Source organism: Dermochelys coriacea, chromosome 1, assembly GCF_009764565.3.
Source record: "Dermochelys coriacea isolate rDerCor1 chromosome 1, rDerCor1.pri.v4, whole genome shotgun sequence".
In the NCBI taxonomy this organism is placed as follows: domain Eukaryota; kingdom Metazoa; phylum Chordata; order Testudines; family Dermochelyidae; genus Dermochelys; species Dermochelys coriacea.
Genome location: NC_050068.2, coordinates 340,649,898 through 340,665,276, shown reverse-complemented (window position 1 = coordinate 340,665,276; position 15,379 = coordinate 340,649,898). Strand labels below are relative to the sequence as shown.

General features: G+C 39.7%; 1 protein-coding gene across 27 annotated transcripts in view; it reads left to right on the top strand.

Moving 5' to 3' along the window:
* Positions 1 to 15,379, top strand: part of CELF2 (CUGBP Elav-like family member 2) — a 549,658-nt gene that overhangs the window by 222,405 nt on the left and 311,874 nt on the right. For 6 of the 27 annotated variants that reach the window (XM_043498677.1, XM_043498662.1, XM_043498809.1 and 3 more), the window contains exons 1-2: positions 8,466 to 8,577; positions 10,965 to 13,375. The exons of 14 other annotated variants lie outside the window; for them this stretch is intronic. In XM_043498677.1, coding sequence (XP_043354612.1) covers positions 13,269 to 13,375 — 107 coding nt within the window. In that variant the 5' untranslated portion in view covers positions 8,466 to 8,577; positions 10,965 to 13,268. Of the gene's footprint in view, positions 1 to 8,460; positions 8,578 to 10,964; positions 13,376 to 15,379 lie in introns of those variants that run through there. 7 more of the 27 variants (XM_043498826.1, XM_043498715.1, XM_043498709.1 and 4 more) reach the window with 4 other exon arrangements.

Here is a 15,379-nt window from a genome sequence, read left to right as displayed (position 1 = left end):
CTGGGAGCAGTGGAATATCATAATCAAGGTCAAAAATAGGTTTTCCTGGCCTTATGTTTCAGAATAGCAGAGGTCAAGGGCTTCGAAGAACTTTTAAATGGAGTGAAGTTGAACTGTGCTGGGAAGAATATGAAATAATGCTCTGTTCTTACAAATGCTATATGAAACAGGTATGTTTATGCTGCAGCTGGAGATGTGACTGCTGCTCGGTTACAAGGATGCTTCAGTACAGGCTAGCAACATCAGTTTGTAACCAAAGGCCTTGGGCAGGTTTTTACATCCCATGCTGAAGCCTGTGCCACTATGTCTTGGCTGCTATATTTAGCCATGCTAGCTAGATTAAAGCTAGCCTGGGTGCCTACCTGAGCTGTAATCACATCTCTGGCTGGAGTGCAGTTGTATTTTAACATTGGTAAGCTTTTCTTTTTAGTTCTAACAGTTAATCCAAACCAGAGCTTCATTAAATGATAAACACATATGCTCCGGTGGTAGTCTGCTGGTCACTCTTGAGTGGGAATCCAAACTTCGATGTTTAAAGATGCACAGTTTTGATTCTTGGATGCCAATTTTGATTCATCCGCTGTGACAGGGTATCATGCTATCATAAGTGAGTGGGGCGCTAACCCCCAGGCAGATGTACAGTACATAGCAATGATCAATTTAGATGACGATCATATGTAGCTTTGTGAATCTCATCTCTTTTAAGAAACTTGTTTCTGCTATTACTAAAGCACCAGCATCATCACTCGCGTGCTGACCCAAAGCACACTGGTCAGTGCAAGGGTGGCCATTGACTTCAATTGGCTTTGGACCAGACTTCTTTTGCTTCAAGAATAAACCTAAAAGGTAGAAGAAAAGAAGATGCAAACGTCATGAGTTTCTAGCTATCAACAAGGCCGGTTGTATAGTTGCAACAGGTTATTTAGATCAGAGGTTCTCTAATTTTTTCATAGTGTAAACTCTATTTGAATACAAAGGTTGTCCCCTGAATCATCTCCCCACTCATTCACAAGAGCTCTTCCTGTTCTAATTCTAAAATCCTTGTAGCAACTGCAGTAATTAATATCTCTTCACTTGATTGTTTTAGTGCAGTTTAGGAATTGAAAATAAGGAGGCACCAGTTCCCGTGAACCAGCAGCAAGTTCTCTGCAGACCATTAGTCCATAGACCACCATTCAAAAACCTTTGCCTTAGATTATACCAGTGAACATCCATCTAGGTATGATATAGTACAGTATTAAAGTATGCAAAGTATACAAATCAGAGAGCCCCTGTGAAATGGAAGCACCATGGTAAACATGGTAAGGTACTTGCACACTCTTACTAAGATGCTCCTAACGTGAAGTGGATCTCTTGCCCACTATTCTTGTTCCTTTCCACTTCTTATTGCTTGTGTTCTCTGGGAAATGTTTTCACAGTTGTTTCATTATTTAATGCATCCTAATTTTAACTACAATACTATTGTGCATTAAACATAAGTAGTACGATACCAAGCCATGGCAGCACACACCACCTGGTGAGACTCGCTTTATAATTTATATCCTAAAGGAGATGAGGAAAGTGTGTTCTTTCTCCAACCTGTAATAAGGCATAAATCACATCTACCTCAGTGTGCAACATTTTTTTTTTTTTGCTGTTGGGACTACAACGTGTGTGTAGCAAATAGTGCTTCTGAATGAATGACTGGATGAGCAGTATCCTCTGTAGAGATGATGGTCAAACATCGAAAGGTTAGGAGGTTTGCATCAGATGATTATTTACTTGTTTACTTATTATTCTGGCAACACCCAAAACAACCCAAAAGTTCAGGTGCTTTATCTGTTCAAGTTCTTACACTGTGTCCATGGTTGTGGTATTTGAGTACCTTATCTGAAGCTTGTCCAAATCTCTTGGGTCTGCAAAATTGCAAAGAATATCTCATGAGACAAGGAGTTTTGTAGGAGCTTTCTGAGTTCTAGTTGGGCCTGAAATACCATGAGAGCAGCATTTTCCAAAGTATTTCAGCACCTCTGTTCTGACTGGAACAGACAGGAACGTAAATGCAAAATAAATGCATATGTGTGTAAATTAACCTTGGGTTGGGTGAGATTCAGGTTGTTACTAAATTTCACAGACTTCTCCATGGTGCCCCTCTGGTGTTTATCTGTCTTGCTATAGGTGTGACATGCTCTGTCATGTGGTGCAGTAGTCTTCCAAATGAATGTGATGTGTTGTAGCGTTTCTTTGAATGAAGGGACTTTGATACCCTGTGGAAACTCTAACAGTCTCCTAGCGTAATATTCAATATGCAGCAATGATTTGCAAATTATCAAGAGGAACCATGTCATTTATTAAAGTCTATTATGTTAAATGAGAAATGAAACACTCTTGTGCTACCAAAAGATTTACAATAGGTGTTGGAATAAAAGACTAAATAACACAATTGTAATTCAAGCAGTCTGTCAAAAACAGTTTATGGCTTGTGGTATTTGCACATAACTGGCTTACAGAGGAAAACACAACTCACTTTGTGAAAATCAGACTCACAGCCCAGACACTAACCTTTCCTTTCCAGAGTGCTGCCATGATGCCACTCGTTTCATCATCACGTACTGAGCTGTGCTGTGACACCTTTCCGTCTCTCCTTATTCTTATGGTCCCTGGTATGTAAAAAATCTAGGTGGGGGTATTTTATTCATACAGGGTCAGCCATCCATTGACCACTCCTGGTCAAAACTTCAGGCAGCACAGAGTAAGCCTTGCTTAGCTTACTGTGCACTCATTAATTAAGAGCACTCTGCTGTTTCTGAGCTGTTGATTGCAGTATCCATCTTCCATGAAGACATCTTGCTACAGCTTTGGAGCCCCCTTCCAGAATTTGCACCACACACTATTGGAACTTAATCCTATATTCCCTGAAGCTCCCCCGTAGGAGCTGGGAGGGTGTAGGGAATGCAGGATTGTGTCTGCTGCAGTGTTAGTGCCTCCACAGAGAGCCTGACCAAGGAAAATGGAGACACTTTGTTTACATAGCAGCTGCGAATGTCACATTCAGTTGGGATGAAGTTGCATTTATTTTTCCTTTTGATTCTGAATGGGGCAATGCCTGCAATGCTCCAATTCATAAACAGGCGTTTAGTGGATACATAGCCACTCCGCCTAACCAGCTCTTATGAGGTAAAGCAGTAACTAAGAAAATACTGTCCCAGCATATGTTCCCTCTGTGGTGGTGGTGGTCTCTTCAGTCGTATTTGTAAAATGCACTCACATGCAAAGAACTTCTTTCTTTTCTGAGGCTGATTGGTATTAACATTGTTTTTCACTCTGACTTTTTGAAGTGTACTGCGTACACGGCGAGTCTGGCGTTGGTGGGGGGTGTGTGTGTGTAACTTTGGCATATATGAAACAGCATCATTAATCTCAGATTGTGATTGACATCAAACAAAAGGGCCAAAACTCCCTTTGTTCTCGAGCACAAAGGGTGTTTGTTTGCTCAGGGTACGTGAAAGGCCCCATGAAGTCCAACTGAAGATCTTTAATGAATTTGGCAGTCTCCAAGCTGTCTGTCCTACAGAGTAATCCTAATGACAGAATCATCACACAGCATTTAACAGAATGTGACAGAAGAATCTCTGTTTGAGAGAGGCTGCAGGGAGCGTAGGGAGGGGGAAGTTATTCAGCTATTATGCCACAGAGCGGTCCCTTAAGGTCATTCCTTTCTCACATGTCAACGGGTGCACTTATGTGTCTAACCTGAAAAATCAGTGTTTTCAGGCACAGGTTCTTAACCCGCCTACACATTGATGTAGAATCCCTATTTAAAGCAGGAGGGATTGATGCCCTGTGATTAGGCTGGATTGGGAGTTCAGACTCTTGCAGCTTTCTTGTTTATGGTTTGTAGCAATGCTATTAGTATACTTGATTCTGTAGAAGTCAAAATTAAGATGAGGTCCCTACCCTCTAGGTATTTAGAATCTCATTGAAACAGACATTACAGTGATGTAAGGGGGATAGACACCAACTCATAATGGAGGAATGGTGGTGAGAGGGATACAACACAAGGAAATGGTCTTCTTTAGGCAACAGGCCATTTAGAGTAACAAATATTTGAGCTGTGGTGTTATACTGACTTGGGTTTTTTTTTTAAATTTAGTTACTAACATTTTGTTTAAGTTGAGTAGAATTCTTGGCAGTACACAAGTGTTAAAAGCATGCGTGTCCGATATACAAGGGAATACCATGGAGTTGGGGCATTGCGTGGTGACAGCAGTAAGTAAACCATATATGTTATATCCTGGTGTTTGTATCAGTATTTCTGTTGTTTTGGAATGATTAGGATGGATGAGACAATGGGGAGCGACCAAGTACAGATTAGTGGCAGAATGTTATCTGAATGAGATGAATATTTCAGAGAGATTATTCTGACTCTGTGTGTGTGTGTGTGAGAGAGAGACCTTGAACAACTCGAATTACTTTTCTGTGCCACAACTTCTCTTTCTGTAAAATGGAGAGAATCATATTTATCAGCCCAGAGGGGCATGTTGCAACGCTTAATTACTTAATTTTTGTAAAGCTCTTGGAGATCTTCAGATGAAATGTGCTACTTCAATGCAGAGAGAAGAAGAAGAAACTGTTCCTTGGGCATTGAAATGATTTTTTAGCTTCTTCATGATAAGAGTCAAATCTTTTCCCTGATGCTGAACATGAATTCAAAAATGCATTCATACTTCAAATGTCAAGACACTGCAGATGCTCCCATAAGGCTAAGCAATACCTGCTGGTCCATTTGATACTAAGCCAATTGCCAGACAAAACCACAGTGAACCATTATAGTGTCAAGACTCGTATCTGAGATTTGGACCTACTGACACTTATAATGCGACAGTAACATTTCTATCCTGGAAATTGATACTCAGCCCCTTGTAAGAGTCCTCTGCCTGGCAGATGAAGTAATTGCTCATTTTATCTTCTGGTTGTAAAGAGCATTGTAGGATCTAAAATATCCAGCCCTGTTTACTATCCCCCCTTATCAAGTCAGATGTCAGAAATCGGGTGTCTCCATGCTTCCCTGACAAGAACAAGGATGTTATAAGGAGTAAAGGCTAGAACAAAACTGGCTCAAGGTTTTATAAAACGCATCTGGGAACTTGGGCTCTAAATGAGCCATAAAATTCCCTCCATGAGGTAGAAGTGGGATTTCTGCAACATTGGATCTGAAGTGGAAAATACCATTTTGGAATGCTTATTTTTCCTTGTTGTTTCTATAAGATGTTCTATATAGATTTGCCTTCATGAAGATGCTATAAAACTAGTAATGATTTCCATAAAACTACTGAACAAATAGCAGGAGTATATTTCAATACCACCAGCAAAAAATAAGCATTTCTGGTCTTCACGCGAGCCACTCAAGCCAATTAGCATGAAATTTAATTTGCATTAATCAGCACAGGGTCAGCAAGAAATTAACTTGACGTGTGGATTTTCACATATAACAATTTAGGGGGTGTGGGGGGGGCTGTCCCTGCAGGGTGCTGAGGTGGAAGTGAAGATGCTGAGCAGTTTTAAGAGCCCAATCCTGCAAGGAGAATAGAAAAGTGGGAGTGTGGGCAGGATTAGGAAATGTTTAAGGCACAAATCAGTATGATGTAGTTAGAAATCACTTAAGGCATTTATATATTAAATTAAGAGATTTTTAACAGAACCCTTGCCTTTTCCTTGTTAAGACCTTGCAGGTGTTGTTTTCCCTGCAGCAGATGGTAACATTGCTAACACCTAAGAGCTCTGTCCAGCTGAACATACATGCTGTCTTCTGCAATGTAGAGGCCCCAGAAGGCTGCAGATTGTGACTATGCAGTGGATCAAATGATTCAAGAGCTTAGGTGTGCAGCTGGAAAGTACATCCCTTCTTCCAGATCCACAGCAGTGTCTTGAACACCTTTGGAAAGGAAGGAGCTTGTGCAAATGAATAGTTTCCTCTTGTATACTCCCTGTTTAGATTCAGTTTTCTTCCTGTGCTGACATCATGGATTTTTACTCCAGAGCAACGCCCTGTCTATAGATCTAGGTCCTTTTCTGGAACTTCTCAGAATGGTACCTGCCCACAGGGAGTGTATGTGCACTATGGAAATTGGGAACAGAGAAAGGAATATTCTGTGGTCCTTGGGTGAGCTGGCAGAATTCTTGGGGAGGGTGTATGGCATTTCTTCATGTCCCTGACCGAACTGCATTTTAGAGTTGTTGGCCCTGGCAGCCTGAAGCACGTGTTCTCCTTGCCAGTGAACAAACAACCTACTCCTTTCCTCAAGACCTTTGGGGACATGCTAAGCTTATTTCCTTATGTCATACTGATGAGCCCAGTAGCCTTGGAAGGGGGAGAATCTTGAGCAAAACTACATGGCCAGTTCCTAGAATGAGTAGCCATATAATCTGCAAGGCCCACCAAAGTCTCCACAGCTGTAGCATCACAAGGGGGCATATCCTCGGGGCAGGATAAAGTCTGTAAATGTTGGACAGTGCTCATGGCCCTTGACATTAGATAACACCAGCTGGAGATGAGCACACGCAGCATCTCATAGAATCAAGATCAGTTTGTTTATGATTTGGGGCTAAATCTTCGGCTGGTGTATTTGAGTTTAACTCCATTGATATCAATGGAACAACACCGATTTACACATGCTCAAGAGCTTGGCCCCTTCATGTCTTAAGCAATATTTTTCTTTGTTTTTTATATATATATATATATATATATATATATATATTTATTTAAACCTGTCATTTGTCTTTGAATGATATGTCAGAGCACATAGTAGCACTTTTTTGACATTGGGATCTTTGTGATTTAAAAACCTGTGCTCTGATAGATCAAGGAACATTTAGCACAACAAAACCTAAATTTAGCCAAGAATTTCAACAGTGATTAGTGATTTCAAATGTCTCCATTTTTTGGGTGCCCGACTTTAGACACCTTCAAAGGGGCATGATATTTTCAAAACATGCTGAGCACCTAATAACTGAAAATCCAGTCCCTTTAATGTGACTCAAGTTGAGCACCAAAAAAATATGGAGGCGTCCAAAATCATTAGCCCCACTTTTGAAAATGCTAGCCAAATTTAGGTTTGGGCAAAAATATTAACTATATGATAGCAGGAGAGAGGCACTTGAAATCAAACTGAAGATTTATATACCAGGCAATTTTTTATTTAATCAATCCTAATGCTTTAAAAAAAATATGTACTGCATTTAAAGAATTGAAAAAGTGAGTGATTATTATTTTATAGCATGTAGTGCAATTAATTAGTCAAAGATGAAAGCTACTGAAACAAGTGTTTATAGTTGCTTGATTATGAAATTTTTACAGTTTTTCTTGTAGTTCTTAATCAGTTTTGTTTTATGGTAACTGTGTATAGAAATTCATCATTTTCCTTTTCTTTTAGTCTTTCAGTGCATGTATAGTATGTAATATATGTCTGAAAATTTTCATCTTCCTCCTTCAAAGTCTTATATCCTAGAATTCTAGCAGTCATTTATTCAAGAGTCCTCAGATAGCCATCAGCCTCCCCAAGTCAGTAGGAGTTTGCCTTCAGTCTTTTTCATTTGTATGTAGATTTCTGGAGCTAACATGTCATTTGCTTCCATCACATTGTTCACTCTGCTTGTGCGTTATATCCCTTCCCTCACCTTGCCTATTCGTACTGTAAACTCTTCAGGGCAGGGACTGTCTACTATTTTGCACAGCACTTAGCGCAATGGGGCTTCATTCTTAGTTGGTCCTTAGGCACTATCATAGTAAGAGAGAGAGACTGATCATTCGGGATTACAGAAACAATAGAAGAGTAAAATGTATTGTTTTATTTCTGATTTTAATCTAAATTGATGAGAAATCATAAAACTCTCATACGTGTTATTGCCCGTATGTGTGCCATCCATTCAAGCAAATATACAGTATTTACCTGAATGTAAATAGATACATATGTAAGTACACTGATCATGTGATGTCATATGGTTTACGATATCATACATGGCAGAGCCAAAAGTGGTGACATAGGAGCTGCAACCAGTTAAAAATAGAGACCCTAGTTTAGGATGTGCAGTGTTCTATTTATATCAAAGACAGTTTAGTTTATTTTCTATTTTAAGTCACAGACTGTAACTGGAAGTTGTCATCTCTCAGTTGCATCTCTGCTTGTCCTATCTATTTCTCTCTGTGCCTTTGATCTGCTTTCTTCTACATTTTTTTAGCTGCTGATTGGATTCTATTATGATATGTAGACCCTTCCAAATAAATTATTTACTTTGCAGAGGGGAGCATGTCTGAAATCACAACGTAGCCAATTATCTGTTTCAAGTTAAGAATTTTCTTTAAAATGTGCTGATTTATCATGTTCAAAATGGTGATTTGCCATGATTTCACCTTATTTTTTTAAACTGGCGCAAAAGTAGTACTGAAGCACATGATTTAAGAAACCTTTTTTTAATTCCTTCTGGAGCCTCTGTCCTCCAGCTGCTGAGATGCACTGCGTCAGCTCTGTTGAATGGAAGAATGCTTCTTCTCACAAACAGAGAGGAAGAGCTGCAGTAGGACCATTGGCACCAGCTGTGGTAGGAAACTTAAAACAAATCATCTTCTCTTACTGCCTTAATAATTATTCTTATCATTTACACAGCACTTTACATCTCCCAAGTGCTTTTCATACATTATTTAATCTTCACCACACCCCATGTGAAGCTCATACACATACAGTAATGCTAGCAAAAATCTCTTCATCACTCAGTCTGACCTACATTTTACAGGTCATTAAATATTGTCACTTCCATTTTTTAGATAGGAAAAGCAGACAGAGAAGCTAAAACTCTTGCCCAAGGCCCTGAAAAGTTAATGCCAAATCTGACACTGGGAAGTTCCATTCCTCTATCCTGTGTTTTTACACTAGAGGACCATGGTGTTCTGTCTCTTTGCTTCATTTTTATCACAGGAGTTTGAAAATATGCCTTCTTCAGCTGGGGTGTTTCATCTTAGCATAAAGATGGCAACCCTAGCAACTGCAGGCATGAAGGTTTGCACAATGCACCAGTACATTTTTCTCAAGTATCAGAGGGGTAGCCGTGTTAGTCTGGGTCTGTAAAAGCATCAGAATCCTGTGGCACCTTATAGACTAACCGACGTATTGGAGCATAAGCTTTCATGGGTGAATACCCACTTCTGAGATCAGGGCTCCATTCTGCTGGGTTCTGTAGAAACATAGGAAGAGACAGTCCATGTACCATAGAGCTTACAACCGAAACGAACTGTATAAACAAAATGTGAGAGGGGAAACTGAGGCATTGAAAGGCAAATTGATTTGCCCAAGGTCGCACACAGGTCAGTTGCAGAGCCAGGAATAGAATGCAGGTCTCATGACTTCCAGCTCATTGTCCTATCTACTGGGCCATGTTGCCTCCCATTGTTTATGATTTGGAATTTTTTTTAAATATTGGCACATAAAGAAAACATTGTGGTTCCTCTCCCAGTGAGAACGTACCAAAAAATCCCACTGAGTTCAGTGCTAGCAGAATCAGTCCCTCTGCTCTAAAGTACAGTGGTGCAAATAGCAGGTTTTTCAGTTTTATGGCAGTCCCAAAAAATTAGGGGGAAAAATAGCTTCAGGTAAATACAAAAAAAAAATTTCCGAAGAGATTTTGGCAAACCAAAATGCTGGAGAGAGAATTTTTTTTTGCGTCAAATGAAACATTTCATTTAGATTTTGAATTGAAAAAATAACACTGACCCCCCCCCCCCGCAAACTTTTTTACAACCAAAACAATTTGGCAAAATTTCTGAAATGTTTTAGTCACCCCAAATCTTTATTTTTTTTATACCAAAAATGTTCAGCCAGCTCTACTCTGAAGTTCGTATTGACATAAAGACTTCAGGCCGTCAGAGTGGCTCTCATTAGTGGGAGACTTCAGAAGAAGCAGCTGGCTGCTCTTGATGGTGATAGAACCCGGGTGAACCATCCAACTCCTCTCCCAAGAGAGATGCCAGAAAGGACAGCCATGTTACTCTTTTGAGTGGGATGTTGATATCTGCTGCCTGAAACCTTGCATAGTCACTTCAACTAGTGCAAAGTGTGTGTAAAATGTTATTGCATCAGAACTGTAGCTCTTTACAGTATCATTGCATTCATTGTGCACAGGAGTAAATGACAGCACACAATCTGGCCTTGGTTGGAGTTGTAGGTTCCTCTTGTGGGAATGTTCTGTCTATCTTAGGCACTGGCTTAGTCCATTATTATAGTCACTGAGGACTTCACGATCTTTAATGCTCTACCTTAATACACCCTATGGAGATAGGGCAGTGCTATTATAATCCTCATGTTACATGTGGGAAACTGAGGCACAGAGAAGCTAAGTGACTTGCTCAAGATCACAAAGGCAATTTGTGGTGGAACTGGGACTTGAATCATTCAGTTTATGCAGCACAGTATAATTAGTATGAGAAATGCTTACATAATTTCTAGGAATCCTGTAGTTGCATTAAATACTAGCTAAAGGAGTTGTAAAGCTTTTAATGGCTACCACTGCATATGTTTGTATATAAGAATCTACAGTATATATGTAGAAGTTACATATTTGTGATCTGATGTTAGTGCTCAGTGCTGTATTTACCTTAAATTCTATACCTGGGATTTCATCCTGACAGAAATCAGATAGCCCAGTGCATCTGGTTTAATCTTCCCTTAAGACATATTATTTTAAAGGCACTCCTATTTAGTATATCCTGCAATGGAAAGGTAATAGGCATCACACATTCCCACTTATCCTCAGCAGCTGTGATCTCACTGCTGATGTTGCTAAGTCAGTCATTTCATTTTGTATGATAGAAAAATGGGTTGTTTTTGTCTTTTAGTGTTACCACTTAGTGATTTTTGCTTTGCTTTCTTTACACTGTGGATGAGGTCAAAATCCTTACTTAGTTTCCCATAACTGCTACTTTTCCTTCCATGTAGGAGCAGAACCGATCAAGGATTTCCCAACACAAGCTACGTTGATTCCATAACTAGGCCCAAAGGACTCTACAGAAGCCATTTTAATCTGTCCTGAAAAGAAACCATTGTACTTTCTTAAGATGGTGATTCCTCCCATGTTTTTGGATGGTTGTAGCAGTTTATCAGCCAGTGCCAGACACTCCGCATTCATCTGTGCATTCTCTCACATACCCCGGAGCTTGTAGTCCTCCAAACATCAATCTTATGAATCTGAGACTGGTCTGGACCAACCCAATCACCATGGCAGGTTACAACAGGCAAAACTGATTTGGAGATGGAAAGCATTGGTGCACCAGTACAGAACCAGAACTTCACGTTCAGGGAGGGAGGGAGAGAATCTAGGGAGTCAGTGAATCTAAAGTACCAGTCACCAAAGCCTGAAATGGGAGTACTGGAGCTAGGGTTTTAGGATTTAGTATTTGGGGTTTGAGTTGCAGGACTTGTCATGGTAGCATAGCATTGTCCCAGCCAATTCTCATGATTGCTGCATGAATTTTCAGTAAAAGCTAAATGCAATGCCTTTTAGTGCACTTTGGAGTATGTACTTTTAACAATGAAAATGCACTATTTGTTTTGCAGTAGTACCTACAAGCCTCAGTCATAGACAGGACCCCTTTGTGCAAACACAGAACAAAAAAGACGGTCACTGCCACAATGAGTTTACAATGTGTAAGGGCTTTTCTTCACAGCAAGTTACTGCCTGACAAGCCGGGGATGAATCTACAGCACCCCAGCTTGCTGTGCAGTAACTTCCCCTGTAGACTAGCCCTATGTACAAATCTAAGGACAAACCTTTGCCTGCCATAGTATCATGATTTCCTTTCACTGAAGGTGAGAACCCACCATCATATTTGTTGGGTTGGTGACTGCTTCCCCAGAGCCCCTCAATCCCCTCTCCCACCCACCAATGAGACCAAACCCAACCAGTAACAACAACATTCAGTAAGGGAATCCTCCAGCAGTGAAATTATGTTCAGCAGCAAATAGGTATAAGCTAGTAAATAGTCCATATAAGATACCGATGTGTGGTATAAAAAGGGGGACTGCCAGGAAAAATCCTAAATCAAAACACACCTGAATTTTGGGAAAGTTTGAGATTCAAGTCTGTCTGTAGCTTAATGTGCATGGCATACACTCCAGCCCTTCAAATAATTCTGCATTTGAGGCCTGATTCTCATTTACCCCGATTGCTCTTTGCACCACTCTGGTAGCATAAAGGAGACCTCGTGGAATTGGTGCACGCTTTAAGATCTATTTACACTGCCAGAGTGGTGTAAAGAGGCCACAGAGTGAATGAGCATCAGTCTCTTGGTGTTTTAGGTGTTTTATGGGAACCCACATATCTACATATCTGGTTTAGACCTTAAATACACGAGATAGAGATGAGGCACAGAGGTTTCTCCAGCAATGGCACAAATGAGCCCAGACGTGAAAGTACACTTCATTTTGACTCCATTGAAGACTTGTCATTAAGGGCCACTGTTTCTATTGAAGTCAATAGCGAGGGTCCCATTGTCTTCAATGGGAATAGCTTTTGGCCCAAATTGCTTTACAGATGTGACTCTGTGGTCTCTTTCACAGACTGAAATTGAATAAATAGTAATGCAACCCCTAATGGCTGTGCAGAGATGTCTGTAAAAGCCATACATCCGCATAGCCACCGGTGAGGCTGAACTAGGTCATTTGCTAAGGCAAATGGCAAAGGCAAACTGAAAACTCTCAAAAGTCCCTAAACTCTCTAATCAACAATCCTCAGTTTCTCTGATCAGGGCTAGTGGGTGCTGTAAAACCATTCTGACTCAAACAGGGAGGGGGATGAGAGAGAGAGAGAGAAATCCTACTGTGAATCCAAAGCCCCAGAACGAGATCCTAAGTAAAATCTCTTAAAGCACACAAGCCTATCCAGCCAGAGCCTCCGGGTGCTGCAGTATTGATAATTCACAAGGCAAACAAAAGATGCATTTCATATTTTCATTTCACCAAACAGAATAGGAAACTCATTAATTAATTTTTTTTGAAGGGGGGGGGAGGTTACTAATTTTTTTATGGTAATTAGGAGAGCTAACACCAGCCAGGCAATAGTGAATGCAAACAAGACCCCTATAGGCAGCAGAGTGCATTAATGTAAAATATGCCCAGACAACATAACTTGTCAGAGAGGATTATTTCTGCTTAGTGAATCTGCAGGGGCCCCTTTGCTCCACCACTCAGTGTCTGACTAGAGAGAGAAAGAGTAGCCATTAGTGAGTAGCAACTGTGGCATTGATGTTTGAGCGCACTTCTGAACTGGCTTTTGTTGAGAATATCGGTGCAGAAAGCATGCGCTGTCCCAAATCCGCTGTTACTATGAGAAATGAGGAGCTGCTTTTAAGGTATGTTGTCTCCTTTGTTTAATGTGTGCTTTCTAGTTGCTTGGGCCCGCTGCGACTATAATCATGCTCTGTATTAAGTAGTTTCCCTATTTAAAAATTTCAAAAAAAAAAGACAGAGGTATCACTGTGTGCAAGCAGCATTTCCATGAGTTGCAATTGGATTTAACGTGTCTGATGACCGATTGTATTAAGAAAAGCAGGCAACAAATATAAAAACAGCTGAAAGCTGGTACTTCTTTTATCATCTCCTTTGCAATATTTTTGCCTGATTCATTATTCTGCATTGGGTATGGAATAAACATGGAAAGAGACTCCATATTAGAGCTAGTGCCCTAAATACCACTTTTAATTTTCACTTAGTCTCCATAAATAGCCATTAACGCTCTACTCGTCCCGATCACTTGAAGCTGTTCAAAAAATGTGTGTGAAAACATGTACATATGTGTGTGTATTCTTAACGTACCATAGCATAGTGGAGAGCAAGAGACGGCTACCTTTTTCAGAGGGAGAGAGACAGAATTATGCTAGAATTGGCACCCTGCTTTGAAAAATGTAGTCTTTTGTTTGTTTGCTAGCAGACATTGTAGCACTGAATGCATCTTTTGGTCTGACAATGGGACAGCTGAACAATGGAGCTGTCAAACTAGCTTAATGCATGTCTGGGGCTTTTTTTTTTCTTAGCCCATTTTGTTTATTTTTTATTTGTATAGCCTGGATAGTACGAAATGTTGTAGTATTACTTGTTTATGGGTTTTTAAAATGTGATATCCACTATTAATAGTGGGTGTTTCGCATCTTGTAATTATGTCTGTTGCGTTAAGTTGGAGATTTATTGCTATCTTCTCCTTTAACTGTAGAGAGAAAACTTACTGATTCTGAATGCTTACAAAACTGATGTCCATCTGGCAAATACAAGGTTACTGGACATGTGTTTACAATATTTTATTTCTGACCATTTTAACTTTGACTGTTACGTAGATGCCCGCTATTTTAAAATTTGTTTTGGCAATGAAAACTAGCTACAAAGCAGACAGAGATATATACCATTTTCCATTTTTGTAATCCAGCTGCTCGTATTACACTAGGATTTTTCAGGTCAAGCAGAATAATTTACATGGATGGTTCCTGTCCTAAAATCTACCAAATTAATACATATGACATTTCTTGAATTATCCATCTATTTAGAAAGACCTTGTTTATGATTAGAGTGTTGAAGAAATTTTTGTTTATGGATTGATGTACTCTTATAGTCTCGTAAAATACAGCATTATGAAAAGAAACTCATTTACCAAGCTTTCCAAAATCTTTAAATCATTTATCAGGACAACTGCATATACCTTAAATGGGATACTGTGTTGTCAAAAGCCTGGAGTTTCCACAACTCTTGAAGTCTTTAAATAGTTTACAGCTTAATTAACTAGATCAATGCCTTTGTTAATATAATAAAAATGTGGACTTAATAATAGAAACGATTGATACGTAGCTGTGTTGTTTGGCTTTTGTTGAGAACAGTTTCTTTACAGGGCTTATTTTTCTTTACTGGATTCCCTTGTGTTAGTTTTATGAAATCATACTGATGTTTAGAGGAGAGTAAATGACTTCTTAACAAATAAGGATATATTGCTGAGAGAGAGAGCTCTTAGCAGCATACATTTAAATAAAATTATTTTACTGGAGCCATTCAGAGTGCTTTGTGCTTATGGTGGGTTGTTCCCCCCCCCTTTAGGGATAAAACAAGGTGAACTGATAACTCCTTTGGTAAATAAAAAGATAAAAAGACAAGTCATAAAAAGTGCATGTGTTTAACTTAAAATAAATAGAGGTTATAACATTGAAAACTTTTGCTTGCAGGACGTATTTTGCAATCAACCACCATAAAAGTTAAGCATGGTGTTTAACATAATGAGATCATGCTCAAAGCCTGCTATAGTCACTCTTTTTTTCTGTACCGTAGAAGAACTTTTTCCTTCCAGAGAACTGTTAACTAGTCCCCACATGGCCAAT